The following is a 16,730-nucleotide window of genomic DNA, read 5'->3' as shown; positions in this document are numbered from 1 at the left end:
TTGAATGTATAATGTGTTTTATTAGTGTTGTACATCAGCGATTGCATGACCTCTGTAGATGCCATGTGCTAATTAAATAAACAAATTTAACAGCTTAAAACTTTCGAAATTGCTGTGCCTTTAGATAACTCATTCCGGCAAATCATCATAGTAAACCAGCATTGTGGCTTGAACAGCATCTGCAGCCCAGGATACCCAGCACCAAACACTCACAAACAGTTGTGAAAAGGAGGAGGCAAGGCTGACGAGTAGAGAATAATCCCTTTATTAAAGATACAGTACAGTTGGTTTAGTTTAATACTGATTTCCCTGCTTTTTTTTAATGACTATCCCTATAATACATTCTTTACTCCAAAGTTCAAACAGTTACATTGATTTATTTTTTAAAAAACCTCATAGACCAAATACTGATTGTAATCTGGGAATAATTAACAACTAGCACAGATATGTGCCTCTCTATAGGTCTGTGTGTGCGTGTAAAAAGAAACACAGGTTAAACCCAAACATAGTTATAGAAGAGTTAAAATCTTCCATAATGCAAGGAAGGCTGATAGTGTTTTCTTTACCTTTCTTTTTTTGTGACATTCAAAAGAAGAGAGCAAAACCAGAATGGCATCATCTTTGAGTAACTCCACAGGAACGCCCGGGGCATTAAATTAGCATGAAAACAGTTTCACTCAGAAATGTGCTCCTTTGTATACTTCTTAAAATGTTCTTGTAAGGTTATCAGCTTCTTAGAAACTTCACCTTATTTCAACATTGAGTTTTCTATTTTACATTCATCAGGAACAAAATTCCAATCCAGGGGAAAATAAATAAATTACATCTTAAATTGGTTTTAAGAAACGGTCTTGATTTCAGGACGGACTTTTGATAAAAAAAAAATCTGTTACAGGATACAAACTGTAGCCGGAAGATTTTTTTTTTGTGTCCTTTTTTTGGTACATGCAAACTTGCCCCCTTATCCCCATCCCAAACCCACCCCCGTCAGAAAAAAAAAAATCTCCCAAGTTTTTTGAGGCGGTTTAAAGTCATTGAATCAAGTTACGGTACACAAAAGCCCTCTTTTTCAGAAGAACAGAAACACTAAAGACAATCAAGATTGTTTTCCAAAATATAAATCTTTGTTTTTCTTAAATATATTTATATATGTACTTATGTACAACTCTACAGAAGCTGAAAAAACAGGAGGAGATTTCCCAAACGCAGAACTGGAGAGAGAGAGTTCGTTAGGGGGGGGAAAAAAATATTTTCCCACAGTGGCTGACCTGCTTTGTGGTATTTTTTTGCCTCGACAAAATCTCACACCGTTAAAAGAAATCTCGCGGACAAGGAAGGCACTACTTCTAGGTCTTGCACCAGTAGCACACGCACACGCGTGTTGGTTGATCGAGAGATCACAAAGCCGAGGCAAAACAAAAACAAAAACAAACAACGTTGGAAAAATAAAAAAAATAAGAGCTCGCCTCTTCAACCCATTCCAGTGTCAGAACGTTACAAACGTTAAATAAATCCGTACAACCGCAGCTTGGAGGAGCGTAGTAGTGCAAATAGGAAAATTAACAGCATAATTTCAAAGAGCTTTAAGTGAGCTAAAAGTGAGCTATTGGGTTTGACACCCCACCTCCTCTCATTTCCTCCCCCACCTCCCTCCCTCCCACCCCCCAAACTAAGCCACGCGACCGGAGGGAAGTTTCTGGATGCAAAACCCAGGAAATGAAATTTCTAAATGAAAATTGGCAGCCCCTGTTAAATTATTTATTTTAATTTCATCGTAAAAAGGGCAGAATAAACTATCTTGCTTGTGGCAGACCAGATCCACAGCGTCCTTTTTTTAAAAAAAAAATCTGGGTGGTGGGTGCTGCAAGGAATTCTGGGAGGAAAGAGTGCCGGTCCCCACTCTCTTCCCTCCTTCTGGCCCCACCCTTGGAGATTGGTGGTGGAGGACAAGGTCCAACTAGCGCCCGAAACAACGTTCCATTTTCTCCGCTCCTGTCCTGTGTCAGAAGGTCTCGTCGTCGTTGCAGTTGGCGGTCCAATGGCCAAACATCTCACAAATGGTGCAGTACGGACGTTCCTCCTTCCGACTGCCGTGGTACGTGGAGTGGGGGGGTTCCTCAGGCGCCTGGGCTTGCGTAGGACAATCTTCGGTGTCGTGGAGGTCGAAACAATCGCAAATGTCGCAGAAGAGGCGAGGTTTCCTCTTGACTTGGTTGTCTTCCTCGCTGTTGAGACAGAAACAGTTTAGGGAAGCTGACGAAGTTGGGATTTTGGTTTTTCAATTCTCCACGCTAATGTTCCTCAACCATGGCCGTTTACAGAGGTCTGGACTTCAATTCCCGGAATTTAAGAGGTCTGGACTTCAATTCCCAGAATTCCCCAGGGTCTGGCCTCTCTAGAGAGCAACTCTTTGGTTGCTGGAGCTCAGTGGGTTGGTTTATCCCAGGGGTCGGCAACCTTAAATACTCAAAGAGCCACAAAGGTCCTAACTGGAAGCCCCCGTTCAATTCTGGAGCCGACCGGAAGTCCGGTTTCCCCTCCATAGAGTCTCCTCCTAGAGCGGCGTCCTTTTTCCTCTACCTGTCCTAACCGAAAGCCCTATCAATTGTGGAGCCGACCAGCAACAGGGAGCCACAGCAGAGGGATGAAAGAGCCACATGCGGCTCCAGAGCCGCAGGTTGCTGACCCCTGGTTTAGCCAATGCTTTAAGCCAATGTTTCTCAACCTTGGCCACTTTTAAGAGGTCTGGACTTCAACTCCCAGAATTCTTCAGTGTCTGGCCTCTCTAGAGAGCAGACTCTATGGTTGCTGGAGCTCAGTGGGTTGGTTTATCCAATGCTTTAAGCCAATGTTTCTCAACCTTGGCCAATATTTAAGAGATCTGGACTTCAACTCCCAACTCTGCTGGTTGAGGAATTCTGGGAGTTGGTCCAGACCTCTTAACGTGGCCACGGTTGAGGAACACTGCTCTATGTCATCCAGCTGCGTCTACCAATAAGCCACTCCAAGTAAAACAGCCACCCAAATCCCCAATTTTTCCGATCACCAACCTGTCATAGTTAATAACTTCTTCCTCATCTCCGTTGAGAGCCGCCTCGGACATCTTGTTCAGTTTCGATTTCAGTTCGGCGTTTTTATCTTGAAGATCCACAATGACCGAATTTAGGAAGTCAATCTGAAGGGTTGAGGGAAAAAAAAGAATGAGAAGTGAATCTCACCATACGAGGCAAATTGGATCTACCAAACATCTAGAGAGTAGTCTCTTCTAAGCAGGAGATATCAATCTTCACCAATAACATGGCTCTAACCTCTGTGTATCTGCTCTCAATTCATCTCCGCTTGAAACTAAACCTCCTTAAGGCATTGGAGGTAATCCTCAATTTACGGCCGCTTAACAACTGTTGGAAGTTACGGCTGACCTCAGTGGTGAAATCTGAACTGGTTCGCTGGCCGTGCATGCACAATTCGTACCAAAAGGAGGCTTGGGAAGGTAAGTAGAGCAGCGAATAGGTAGTAAAATATTCTTTAAAAAAGTAAAAAAAGGTTCCGACGATCACAGCTGTGCCACGCCATCGTCTGAGCCTTTTTTTTATTTTTATTTTTTTACTTGTAAAAGCATTTTTTCTACATTGTAAAAGAAATGCTTTTAAAAGCCTCTGATGATCAGGCAACTCAGCTAGGATCGTCAGAGGCTTTTAAAAGCATTTTTTCTACAAATGCTTTTAGAAAAAATGCTTTTAGAAAGCTCTGACGATCCCAGCTGAGCCATACTATCATCAGAGACTCTTTTTTTTTTTACTTTTAAAAGCATTTTTTCAGCCGAAGAGGTAGTAGAGAAAATGCTTTTAAAAGTAAAAAAAAACAGCCTCTGCTGATCGCACAGCTCAGCTGGGCATGGTGGGGTGGGGTGGGGGTTGCAGGGATCTTTGCTACTGGATCTACGAACCACCCGCCACCATCACTACCGGATCGGGTGATCCGGTCTAAACCGGGAGCATTTCACCCCTGGTTCCCTCTCTTGGAGGCTGAGGGGAGGAGAAGAGCAGCAGCTCCCTTGCAGAAGGACCCCAAGGTTATTATCACCGAGAAAACTTATTTTTTTTTTTTAAAAAAAGCAGAGAAAGCTGAAACAAACCATTTGCTGATGGCAGAAGATTATCCCCAGCCGCAGATCAAAGCAAGGAGCGAAAAAGGAGGAGGGAAGAAAGAAGGAAGGAAGAGTGGGGGGAAAAACACAAAAGAAACCAAATATTAGTATGTTAAGAACATGATAAACTCAACCTCAAGCATTTGGGGAAGGGGGAATACAGTCTTTGGACAAGTTCTTTTTTTTAAAAAAAATGATGGAATGATACGTCCAAGAGGACGGAAGCATACCTGGCTCTCTTGGTCTTCTTCCTTTTGGAAGTCGCCACTAGATGAAATGTCTTAGACAAGATGGAAGATTAAAAAAAAAACCACGTTAGAAAGACATGAAATAAAGGACTCCCTGATTTTACATGACCTTCATCGGAGACAAGAGGGGATGCTGGATTCTTTGGGAGCATTCGGTTGACTTGGCCTCAGGAGGCCACATCTGGATGTACTTCTCCACATTTGGATAAAATCAGATTGTTGGCAGCAAGGCAGGCGATTTCAACCTTGGCCAGCTAAAAGAGGTGTGGACTTCAACTCCCAGAGTTCCCCAGGGTCTGGCCCAGTGGTGGGTTTCAAATTTTTTTTACTACTGGTTCTGTGGGTGTGGCTTGGTGGGCGTGGCAGAGGAAGGATACTGTAAAATCTCCATTCCCACCCCACTCCAGGGGAAGGATACTGCAAAATCCCCATTTCCTCCCGATCAGCTGAGTGTCAAGTTTCCAAAAGATGCCCTAATTAAATCATGAGCCATGATCCAAACTTCAAAGGAAATATAGCCATTTATTAGGAGCAACATTCTGGCAATACTCGGATGCAGTTAGGACTGGTCCCACGTAGATTTATGTTCACTTATGACCCTGTCTCTCCCCTCCTCTCTGGCCATGTCATAAATCACATTCTCCAATTAACCACTTTGGCTGGCTGTGAAACCTAACACCCTCCTTCTGATTGCGGTCAGAAAGAATGTATGGAATTCACTTCAGTTCTCCCTCCCTCCTGCTCATGGCAACTTGAAAGCTTTGCAAGTTGACATTGGGACTCGGGAGGCAGAGAATAGATTGGGGGGAGGCAGTCAGAATTTTTACTACCACTTCTCTGAACTATTCAAAATTTCTGCTAACGGTTATCCAGAACTGGTCAGAACCTGCTGAAACCCCCCTCTGGTCTGGCCTCTCTAGAGAACAGACTCTATGGCTGTTGGAGCTCAGTGGGTTGGTTGAACCAAAGTCTTAAGCCAATGTTTCCTGACCTTCACCACCTTAAGAGGAGTGGACACGGAACCTTGAATTCTAGGAGTTGAAGTCCACCTCTTTTAAAACGGTCAAAGTGGAGAAACAGTGATCGGTTGCACTTTCCCCAAATGTCACCTTATTTGAATTCTGGGATTGGAAGCTCACACCTGGAGATGTTGGCTCTCTCCACTTGGGAAAATCCCCATTAAACTGGGTAAGGCCAGGTCACCTACATTCCAGAGCTGGCTTTACCTGAAGAGCTTTTTTGGCTCTCTTTGAGCTTCTGCTCCAGATTCTTTACTTTGATCTCAAGTTTAACCTTGTCGGATTCCAGGGACTGAACGACCGAGTGCAAATTCCTCGCCGTGGCGTTCTCTCCACGGAGCACCGAGACCTGCAAAAGTCCAAAAAGAAAAGGGGGACACGACGTGAACTTAATAATGTCGCGGAAGGAAAGAAATGAAGGGCATGCAGATAGTCCTTGGCTTACAAACAACCACAATTGAGCCCAAAATTTCTATTGCTAAGTGAACCCTAAGGAAGGAGGAAGGGTGGGGGGAAGAAAGGAAGGAGGGAGGAAGGGAGGGAGGGAGGGAAGGAGAAAGGAAGGAAGGAGGGAGTAAGGAAGGAGGAGTAAGGAAGGGAGGAGGGAGGAAGGAAGGGGGAGAAAAGGGAGGGAGAGAGGGAGGAAGGAGGGAGAAGGAAGGGAGGGAGAGAGGAAGGAGGAGGGAAGGGGAGGAAGGAAGGAGGGAGGGAGGAAGGAGAGAGAGGAAGGAAGGGGGAGAAAAGGGAGGAAGAGAGGGAGAAAGGAGGGAGGGAGGGAGGGAGGGAGAGGAAGGAAGGAAGGTGGGAGAAAGGAAGAAAGGAGGTGGACAGGAAGGAAGGAAAGAAAGAAGGAAGGAAAGAGGGAGGGAGGAAGTGTCATGTTTTGTGGGCCACCCAGATATGAAGGGATGCTACAGTTCACACACTTCTCCGTTTATACCTCATTTCTGAGTTTTTCCAACTCTTCGTCTCTCTCTGTAATCAAGGCACTAGTAACACTGATGGATTTCTGCAATGAAGCTCTCTCTTCATCATTCTCTTTTATTAACTTGGCTTCTCTAAAAGAGAGGGTCGAACAATATTTAGAAGAGTCGTCGCATTAAACTTGTTTAAAAATCACGTCCCAAAAAAAAAAAAAAAAAAGGATGATCAGCAACTAAAATTTCTGGAATTTTAATTGTCCTTTCATTTAACGGAGGGAAGGTTTTACAGCTGGCGTTAATGATGGGGGAACTTTAAGAACAGGGAAACAAAGTGAAAAGGTTTTACCTAAGGAGATTCATGCCAGAATCTGCATATCACCGTATCCATTTCAGGGATGTTTTGGGTTTTTTTTTTACATTGTTTTTTAAAAAAGAAAGATGTTAATAGGATTGGGAGATAAAGAATTGAAAAGGGAGGGAAAGAGGGTTGCAGATCGTGAGCCTCACATGGGTTATTTCTCGGAACGGTATTGAAGAGACCACAGAAAGGCATGCAAAGCTCAAACACACACACAGACACACACACACAGACACAGAGTTGTCATGCAAAGCAGGGATTGTGCTGGAATTATCGGCTGGTTCTCCTTAAATCTGTTAATTTAAAGCTTCCGTTTTGAGGGCCCTTCTGGAGCCTCGGCTGAAGTTTAAAATCCAATAGAAGAAAATGTGGTTCAGGATGGAACTGTGGAGTTCCTGGGGCTCCCTGAGTTTCGTTGTTTTCTTGCAAAACATCTCATGACCCGACTAGGTAATATCATCAGTGCTGTAAGGGAGAAGGGTTTGGAGGAAGGGGAAGGGGAAGAGGAGGAAGAAGAGGACGATGGGGTCCTTGGTGCTCTCTGAGCATGGTGGTTTTCTTGCAGACATTTCACAACCCGTTTAGGTAACATCATCAATGCTGATGTTGTTACCTCGATGTTCCTGATGATGTTATCTCGTTGGGTCATGAAACGTCTGTAAAAAAAATAACCCACCAAGCTTAAAGAGCACCAAGGACTCCACAAGAGCTTGGTTACCTCAGAAGTCACCTCCTCTTGAAGAAATCTCATTCTTCTCAGCCAATAAATGCGGAAGACGCGAGGAGGAAAATGAAAACCAGAATCTCTTTGGGGGCATCACCATCTTCGTATTTTTCTACCTCTGGAGCCGGTGCTTTGATACAGCATTTAAGATGCTCCTGTGGTCCTTGTGGCCATTATTTATGTTATTATAATTTCAATATGGGGTTGAACATCATTAGTGAGGAACTGACAGGCGAATTTATTTGAGAATTTTCACCAAACAACAATAGGAACATATGGCGTTCATTCCCATTTCTCCACCCTCAGCGTCTTGAAGTTGGGAAGACTTCAAGTCCCAGAATTCCCCAGCCAGCGTTGGGGATTCTGGGAGTTGAAGTCCACCCACTTTCAAGTGGTTTTGAGGTTCAGAAACACCATCCGATCCGTTTCCACCAAACCTTCTCAGAAGGCATCACTGGAATGGCTTTACGATCCCCAAGAGAGGGATCACTCCTGAGCAGAAAGGAACAGCTGTTCGTTTTGCAAACCAAAATCTAATAAAGGGTAAAAATGAAGGAGAGAGAGAGAGAGAGAGAGAGAAATCATGCACACCCCAATAAAACAAAATGCAGATTTAAGGATTAAAGGCAGAATTCAACAGGCCCTTTACAGAAGACTGTTAGAGGTGATCCAGCTAGAAAGAACCCCAATAACCAGCAAGGGAGAAGGGCAGGATGGCTGCTGTCCCGTCCCCCCGTCCCCCAAGAAAACTAGCAAACAAGCAATGATGGCAGGCACATCACAGAAGGCCTTTCAGAAGCAATGCAGATGTTCGTTCTGGGTCACAGAAGCAGCAAGGGAAAATCTGGGGGGGGATGACACCGAGGCACACCGCGTCACAGATGGCTGAGATGCCGCTTGTAACGCCGAGATAGAAGGCCACTGTTTCCAACAAAGCGGGGTCCCCTAAATATCAGAAACCTTGTGGTTTTCTCCCCAGGGAAAAATAAGCAGTGAAGGAGTCAGCCTGGTTGCAAAGCAGAAAAAGGGGACTTTTGGGGATTCAAGGGTGGATCAACTTGGCTGCTCGAGGAAGCTCGGCCACCTGGCTGGGTCTACTTGTGCGAGGAGTTCAATGTGAAGGTGGGTCTCATCGGCCGAAGCCCAAGAGGCCTGCTAGAATTGAACCCGGTGGGCATTCAGGAGCTGGGTGAGTTGGTTTGTTTGCATGCAGGTCAACTCATTGATGAAGAGATGAGAAGGTTCTTACAAGGAGGACATCTTGGGGCTACTCTGGCCTCCGTTGGGTGTCAGCTGGTTGGGGAAGGTCAAAAGACACCGTAAGTGTCCTTCCAATCTTCAGGGCTAGGAATCTGATTGAGAACGATAAGGAAGGAACTAATCATAGGACAATTTTCGCATCCGGTGGAAAACATTTGTACTTCGGTTCATTCTTAAGCGTGGGGAAGCTGTGGCTGGAGAGGGTTTGTGATAAAGCACACAGGAACTGCAGGGGCATCCTCTCTTCAAAAGAGGCTTGGATGGGAAGCGAAATGTTTTCAAGGGGGAAACCCAAGAAAGTCCATTTGCCTTTTGGAAAAAGGTACCTTGGGAAGAACCACGACCTGGATGATTAAGACTCTCCAGAGACGTTTTCCAAAATGATGGAAAATCAAAGTCGAAAGACAAAGCAAAGAGGCCAACGGTTGCCTTATCCAGACAATAAATCTGATGACCTACAATCTAAAGAAGCACCAACATCAAGCCCAACGGATCGCTCCTATTTTCCTCCCCTCAATTTACTCTTAACAAGGAAGCCCTCCACCACGTCTCAAATTAAACGGGCAACCCCAAACCCCGACTTGATACCTGGCGGAGGTGATCCCAACCGGCTCTCAAATTCAGCAAATAAACCCAATTTTTGGTTGACAAGTCAGGCCATCAAATGGCTTCAGACAAACTTCCATCAGCATTTATCCCAGGTTCAGAGAAATGTGGTCACTAGGGTCCTGTCTTTCTTTCTTTCTTTCTTTCTTTCTTTCTTTCTTTCTTTCTTTCTTTCTTTCTTTCTTTCTTTCTTTCTTTCTTTTTCTTTCTTTCTCTCTCTCTCTCTCTCTCTCTCCTTCCTTCCTTCCTTCCTTCCTTCCCTCCCTCCCTCCCTCCCTCCCTCCCTCTTCTCTCTCTCTCTCTCTCTCTCTCTCTCTCTCTCTCTCTCTCTCTCTCTCTCGGCTTTTTATAAAATTGGAAGACGTTTCCTGATTTACGTCTATCTGCTCTCTTTACACTCCTACACAAATGCAGATCCCAGCTGTTTGCAAACTCATTCATGCAACGAAGCCACAACAGTTTTCTCATTAAAAAGAAAGAGCAGTTACAGCTAGTCCTCAACTTACAACCACTGTTGGGAACTGGAGGCTCCGCCGCTAAGCGATGCGGTTATTAAGTGAGTCACGCCCTATTTTACAACCGTTTTTGTTGCACTGATGATGTTACCTAGCTTGGGCCATGAAACCGCCCAGCTCAAAAGCAACAAGGGCCTCCATGGTTGTATGTGCATGAACCGGTTATAAGTCACTTTTTTTCAGTGCCGGTCACTAAAAGAACAGTCATTAAGTTGAGGACCACCGTGCTCTCAAACTCAAGAAGCGTAATTTCATGGATGAGAAGAGCCACTTAAAAATAGCTTTGGACCATTTCAGGAAAGAAGGACTATTTATTAATTTTAAGAGTGTCATGTCAAGATTTGTATTAACTATAAAGGCCACTCCAGGCTCAGCCCACCAGGAGCATCTCTTGAGTAGGTCTCTTACAAGGAGTAAATTTCACCTCACCAAAAGAGACTTGGTGCCTGTTTCATTCTGAAGATTATTAGTTTGGTAACTAACTCTGGGCACGATCGTAAACAGTTAATTCCAAACATTTCCTGCTAGAAACTCCACCCAGATTTTTTTCCCTTGCCACAAAAAAGGAAATAAAAAGAAATTGCAATAACGGAGCAAGTACCTTAAAGTAATACTGGGCAAGCTTTAAAAATGCAAGATAACAAGAACCACATGTTAGAAACATGGCAGAGAAATGCGAGATACAGTAAAGGAAGAACTAAATTTGCACCCAAGTCGATTCTGCTTGTTGTTATTAAAATATAGAGAGATCTATATATAAAGATTTAACACTGCCGAGTATTTTACAAAACCAAAACTCAAATAAATAAATATAAAAATTCAAAACCAGAAACAAACCAAAAAAAAAAAAGCAAGACACGGAGGTAACAAAAGGCAGCCAAAAAAAATATGTACAACGATTTCATTGGAGGAAAAAAATAAAACAAAAGTTATTTATTGTAACGTGGATAGACTTTCTTTAGTCTTACCATTAAAGACACACAGATATAGCAAGGAAGCAGAAAGGTAGGAAGGGAAGAAGAGATTCAGAAAACAGCGCAGAGCCAAGTCAGTCAGCAAATCCACAACGAGTCTTAAGGGGACGAAATAACATCGAATTCCCCGTCAGCTTCTTACCTCCACCTTCCAAAGGATCAACCCAGGGTCTGAGAGAAAGGGGGGGGAGAGTCCTTATGGAAGGGAGGGGGAGGGGGAAGATGTGGGGGCAGCATGACACCCCTCTCTCTACTTGCAAAGGTTGCCTGCCAAGGCCAGGCCAAGTGTTAGAATCATAGAATAACGAAGTTGGAAGGGACCTTCGAGGTCATCTAGTCCAACCCCCTGCACGAGCGCAGGAGACTCTACAGGAGAAGACCCCCGAGAAGAGGCAGACATTTGAGGGGCTGCAACAACTTCAATCAACAAGCTCAAAACTGTGTCCGAATAAAGAAGTTTTGAAGAATACAATATGGGCAGATCTCGACTTAACGACCAAAATGGAACCCAACATTTCTGCTGGTGAGAGAAACAGTTGTTAAGCTTTGCCTCGTTTAATGACCTTCCTTGCTGGTTATGAAGGGAATCACTGCCGTTGTTAAGTTAACCACACGGTTGTTAAATGAATCCGGCTTTCTCATTGGCTTCGCTCGTCAGAAGGTCGCAAAAGGGGATGACGTGACCCCGGGTCACTGCGACTGTCATAAGTATGAGTCAGTTGCCAAGTGTCTGGATTTTGAACACATGACCATGGGGATGCTGCAACGGTCGTGAGTGCAAAACAACAGTCATTTTTTTTAAAAGAAAAAGTGACCTTTGTAACTTCAAACGGTCACTAAACAAACTGTTGTAAGTCGAGAACTACCTGCATATGGTATCTCAAATATATGTTTCAATTGATTTTGAGTTGAGTTGAGTATTCCCTAAGTTGACCGAGAGGGAGGGAGAGGCCCAAGGCCACCATGTCTCAGAAAGAACTAGAACTCACAGTCTCCTGGTTTTAGCAGCCCATAAGGAACCCTCAATCATTGGGAATCTGCGTCTTTAATCTGAATTAAAAATGTCCTTAAGGGTAGGCCAAAGGAGCTTCCTTTTCAGGCTTCTAAGCGATGCTATTTTTTTGGCTTTGGGGATTTGAGACATCTCCGTGGAAATCCCTCCAGGGAAGCTAAAAATGGCTCTGAATTAAGTGGGGGTTGGAAGGCAGAGAACTCAAAGAGATCAACCAAGTTCAGCGGATGAGCTAAATTGTAGAAAAGTTTCCAGAAATCAATGCTTTTCCACCCACATTTTAGGGATGGGAAGGAGACAATCATGCTTTGATGTATTTTTTTAACGTAATGTTCCACCTGCTGGAGACGTTTTGAACAGCCCAGGTGCAATGCTAAGATTAATTTTAAGCGCAGAAGAGTAGCGGAGATCAAAGAATTCTATTTGAGATTAATGTTTTCTTTCTTTCTTTTTTTTCTTCCTAAGTGCCTACACACTGGAGAGCTTGTGCAAATCAACTCACCTCTTTTTCATCTCCAAAAGCTGATTATTGAGGACTGATCTTTCTTCTTCCAGCTGGAAAAACCAGACGAGAAAGGAAGAAAAAAAAAGAGGATTTTTACTCTGTCCATTAAGGCCTCCCTTTCAACATCATGTACCTTTTTTTAAAAAAAAAATTCTTGGGAATCTTGAATCTATTCCACATCTTTGGGAGGGTGGGGGGAAAGGATTTTATTTAGCCACTTCTAAGCCTTTTTGCAACCTAGTTATGCAACCGGCTCTCTCCCTTATAATTTCATTCATTATTAATTTCATATTTACAATGCCACCCACTTCAGAAGATTCCAGCAGGTTAACATATCCAAAAATAGAGTTAAAAGCATGACACAAAACATGGCAGCCCTGATGAATAAACTCAACCACAGCAATAACAACACAATACAGAAACATACACAAAAAGGAACTGCCTTCATCCCCGTATAGCTTTTTATTATTAAAAACTAGCTTTTAGAAGACCCTTTTTAAATCTTATTTCTCCCACCCTTTTCTTGCAGGGCGCATCTTCCAACCTTAAGCCCCATAAGACATCTACTGCTCATGTAAAAAGACCGAAATAAAAGATAATGAATAATTTAAAGATCTGAAATCTCTATCATATTAGACTAAGAATATGCCAGAATCTAAAATAACCCTCTTGTCAAGCACAAAGAATCAGGACCACACGTTAAGTTCCAGTTAAACTGCTGGCTGGGGAATCCTGGGAGTTGAAGTCCACACATCTTCAAGGGGCCGAGAGTTAATAAACACTCATTAATTTCCCCTAAAGTGAGACTCACAGCACAGCTGTAGGGATTTTCCACTCCCACTTCTTCATCATAATCTTCTCCTAAAAAGCCATTTCCTTCGCGTGCAAATTTAGAGTGACTCTGGGTGTTCCCTTGAAAATGCATCTGGTTTGCAAAGCTGCTCCAGAAAAATAATGCCACTCAAAACCTGGGAATTCTGGATGCCAACGTCCTAAGGTATTTAAGCGGTGCAAGTAGGGGGTCCTGCAATTCCTCCCACCCACCCGTTTTGGGTCAAGGTGGTATCTGAGTCTCTTAAGACAAAGGGCTTGCTTTGCACAGCCAAAATGAATTTCCCCTCGCTGGTGAAAGCAGTCGCCTCCCTAAAAACTTCACACCTCCCTACGACGAGTGTGAGATTCCTCGTTGCCTTCTCTTAACCCCTAACAACGTGGCTTCTCCCCTGAAATTGGCACCACAGAAGCCCTGCCCTCCTCCTCTCTCCCACATCCACGTGTCCAGCATCTCAGGGACCCTTCTAAACCTTCTCCCCCCCCCCCAAATCCGAAACATCTACCAACCTTCTGGTGACTGGCGAGATCTCCTTTCCCCAACTCTTTCGCAAGTTTGAGGTTCTCTTCTTGGAAGACGGCGAGCTGTTGGGATTTCTCCTCCTCTGCCAGTTTGAGCACTTCTCTGGAAGAGATGGAGAAGGCAGCAGGGTTACCATAGGAACAAGGAGGATGGAAGGGAAGGGGGCGAGACGGGGGGGGGGAGGAGAGAAGACAGACCGGCTTGCAAACCGCGTCATGGTTTGTCACGGATTGACGAGACCGTCGATTAAAAAACAGCCACACCCGCCCAGCCTCTGTCTCCTGGGGTCTGGTATCATTCACCAAAGGATGGGCACGCTCATTTTGGTCTTTGCCCCGTTCACCCCTTTGGAAACAGAGCATCCGAGTAAATCCTAAATGCTCTTTCCAAGTCTCCGTTATCGGACGGTTAGGAAGCTCCTTGCGATGCTGGATTCGAAGACAATCTGGCGGTGCCCGGTTTCTTGGCTGGCAGCCATCAATCCTGCCATAAAAGCTCTGGTTCATAAAAGCTCCATTCACTAACATCCCAGTCACACAGGCTCACGGCTGAGACCGGCAGCCCTCTTGTGGGTGACAAACTCATGCCTGACTTGTACAAAAAATTGTGTGAATAGGACCTGGGTCCCTAAGCATCTCCAGCCTAGAAACGCCTGGATATTTTTAGAGCCCAACGTCTCTCCGGGTCCTGCCGGGTGCATCTCGGCGTCCTACATTCCTTGCAAGAGAATTAATCTGCTGCAAAATTAGATTCCTTGCTATCCAGATTGGCTGGAGCGAGCGTGCGGGAACAGTTTGATGTGAAAAGCCTGGGCTAAAACCTAATAAAAGGAGGCAACGGAGATTATCCATCTGCTTCCCGGGCTGCTGTGCGCGAGCTGCCTGCACGCATCTTCAAGCTATCTATTTTTAGAAGAGATTTAAGGAGGATTTTCAAGCAGCAGGGCGTTATGTTTGTAGGGAAAAAAAATAATGTTTTTTTTTTGCACAGGCTGCCCACACATACACACCCGAGACACTAAAACCGTATTTTCTATAGTGTAAAACATAAAGGGAGCCTCGGAGTCACCGTTCATTAAGAAAAAGGCTGCAGTTCTAGTCCTCGATTTACATCCATTCATTTAGTGACCGTTCAAAGTTGAAATAGCACTGAAAAAGTTACTTCTGACCAATTCTCACACTTAGGACCATCGCAGTGGTCCATGGCCATGCAATCAAAATTTGGCACAGTAGTGGCCAAAATTGTGGAAACCTTTTGGGAAAAGTGTATTTTTGAGGTTTGATGGTTAATAACACCACTTTTTTTTTGGAGTTTCAAGATAATCCTATTCCACCTGCTGGAATGGCCTGGGAATAGCCCAGAATTGGAATTTCACCCCAACTGAAAATCGATGGAGCTAATTAAAGAAACTTGTTAGTCAGAAGCGACCCAGCAATAAAACCCAGTTAATAGAAGCCACCATTCAATCTTGGTTTCACATTATAACAGTTGCAGAACTCAAAGACTTGGTTCCCTCCATGGGAAGACGTTGTAAGGCCGTCATTCATGCTAAAGGTTACCCCTAACTAAGGATTAACTGACATGGGGATCATTTTTGTATATCTCGAACTACTCAAAATTTCCGCTACTGGTTCTCCAGAACCTGTCAGAACCTGCTGGGTTTCAACCCTGGGCTGGAGTGATTCATTCCACCCCAGTGGCACAAAAGTTGTCAAATTGAGTGTGACTCTTGTAACTGTCTCAGTTATCAACAGAAGTTTTAGTTTCAATTGTGACCGTAAGTCAAGAATTACTTGCATTGCGCTGTACAAGATTTAAGTTTCATATACAATCTCAAAAGCATTGGTTTTCCAGTTCCACGAATCAAGAGATAAAACACCCATAATAATCACCTCAGAATAAGCATCAGACACCCCATTTCTCCTATGACTGCAAGGAGCGTTTTTGATTTGTCCCGTAAAATAAGAAAAACGCACGATGAAGATGGTTTATTATACCATAATTTGGAAAGTCCTGTTCTAGTGCACTTCTTGCACAAAAACTGCCATTAATAATAATAATAAAAAGAATGTATGGCATTTCCTCGACATTTTGTTAATGCTGGAGGAAACACACAAGGGAAAACAAAGAAATACTGGGGGAAAAATGTGCCCTCTTTAGCCAACTGGGACCAAAATAGCAACCTCTGTGCAGCTTCGCCTATTTTAAAAATGCAACCCTGTTTTTGTCTCTGTTCTTACACCCAGAAGCAGCTGCAAATTCTGGCTATTTTTGTTCTACACACTGCTTTAGGCATGCTGGCTTTTTCTCTGCATTTCCTCTCCTTCCCATTCCACGAATAAACATTGCCCCCCACAACCCCCCACCCACCCCGAATGAAAGTCTCCCACAAGTAGAACAAAGACTCACAATTCTTTTCGAAGTTCTTCCAGGCTTTGGCTCTCGTTGTTCAGACGTTCCTGAGATTTGGTGAGCTCCTCTCTGTTCTTCCGGTGGCTTTCTTTAAGAGCGTCCAGCTTGAGGGGGGGGGGGAGAAAATAAAATAAAAATTAACTCAAAAGGTCTCAGGAGTGAAGAACGGTGACCCAGTCTATTGGTGACCCCTTTTTTTTCTCCATTTCTGCTGAAGCCGCTGTGTCAGATGTGAGCTGTGGCACTGCGTGAGGATCTAGGACAGCTTATTTAACGGGGAAGGAGCTAATTCTGAAAATATTATCTCTTTGGGGGGGGGAGCCTGCTGGTTCTGCACAGTTGAAATCACCTGCGGGGTTTAGCCTTTCCATGTTTTCATTTTGTCCCCTTGAGGTCTTCTCGCGGCCTCTGAATCTTCTCTGTCCATAAACAATTGGGTTGGGGTGGGGGGATATATTTTATTTCATAACAGATAATCTCTGGCTACTCTGGAAGAATTAGAACGGTTGGGTGGATTTAGCCATCTGTCTGGAAGCCACGGAGTGGATTTCATCAATACACCAACTCTTCTTTCGCTTGGGACCCTCAATTTCTCAATGGAATATGGGGAGAAACAGGAGATCTCTTGATTAAAATCTGTGGGGATCTCCCCGTTAATGGCAGCGACTGGTTG

The 16,730-nt window shown here is 44.2% G+C and overlaps 1 protein-coding gene across 21 annotated transcripts in view; it reads right to left on the bottom strand.

Moving 5' to 3' along the window:
- Positions 1–242: 242 nt before the first annotated feature.
- The window catches only part of CLIP1 (CAP-Gly domain containing linker protein 1), a 57,495-nt gene continuing 41,007 nt past the window's right edge, over positions 243–16,730 (bottom strand). For 13 of the 21 annotated variants that reach the window (XM_087880328.1, XM_087880334.1, XM_087880332.1 and 10 more), the window contains 9 exons: positions 16,055–16,161; positions 13,633–13,747; positions 12,289–12,341; positions 10,402–10,422; positions 6,355–6,472; positions 5,622–5,763; positions 4,378–4,427; positions 3,051–3,175; positions 243–2,225 (listed from right to left, as the gene is read on the bottom strand). In XM_087880328.1, coding sequence (XP_087736454.1) covers positions 2,003–2,225; positions 3,051–3,175; positions 4,378–4,427; positions 5,622–5,763; positions 6,355–6,472; positions 10,402–10,422; positions 12,289–12,341; positions 13,633–13,747; positions 16,055–16,161 — 954 coding nt within the window. In that variant the 3' untranslated portion in view covers positions 243–2,002. The remainder of the gene's footprint in view (positions 2,226–3,050; positions 3,176–4,377; positions 4,428–5,621; positions 5,764–6,354; positions 6,473–10,401; positions 10,423–12,288; positions 12,342–13,632; positions 13,748–16,054; positions 16,162–16,730) is intronic. The other 8 variants (XM_087880330.1, XM_087880341.1, XM_087880342.1 and 5 more) reach the window with 1 other exon arrangement.

Source organism: Pantherophis guttatus, chromosome 17 (assembly GCF_059756535.1).
Source record: "Pantherophis guttatus breed Tessera chromosome 17, ASM5975653v1, whole genome shotgun sequence".
In the NCBI taxonomy this organism is placed as follows: domain Eukaryota; kingdom Metazoa; phylum Chordata; class Lepidosauria; order Squamata; family Colubridae; genus Pantherophis; species Pantherophis guttatus.
This window is presented reverse-complemented; position numbering and strand designations above follow the sequence as displayed.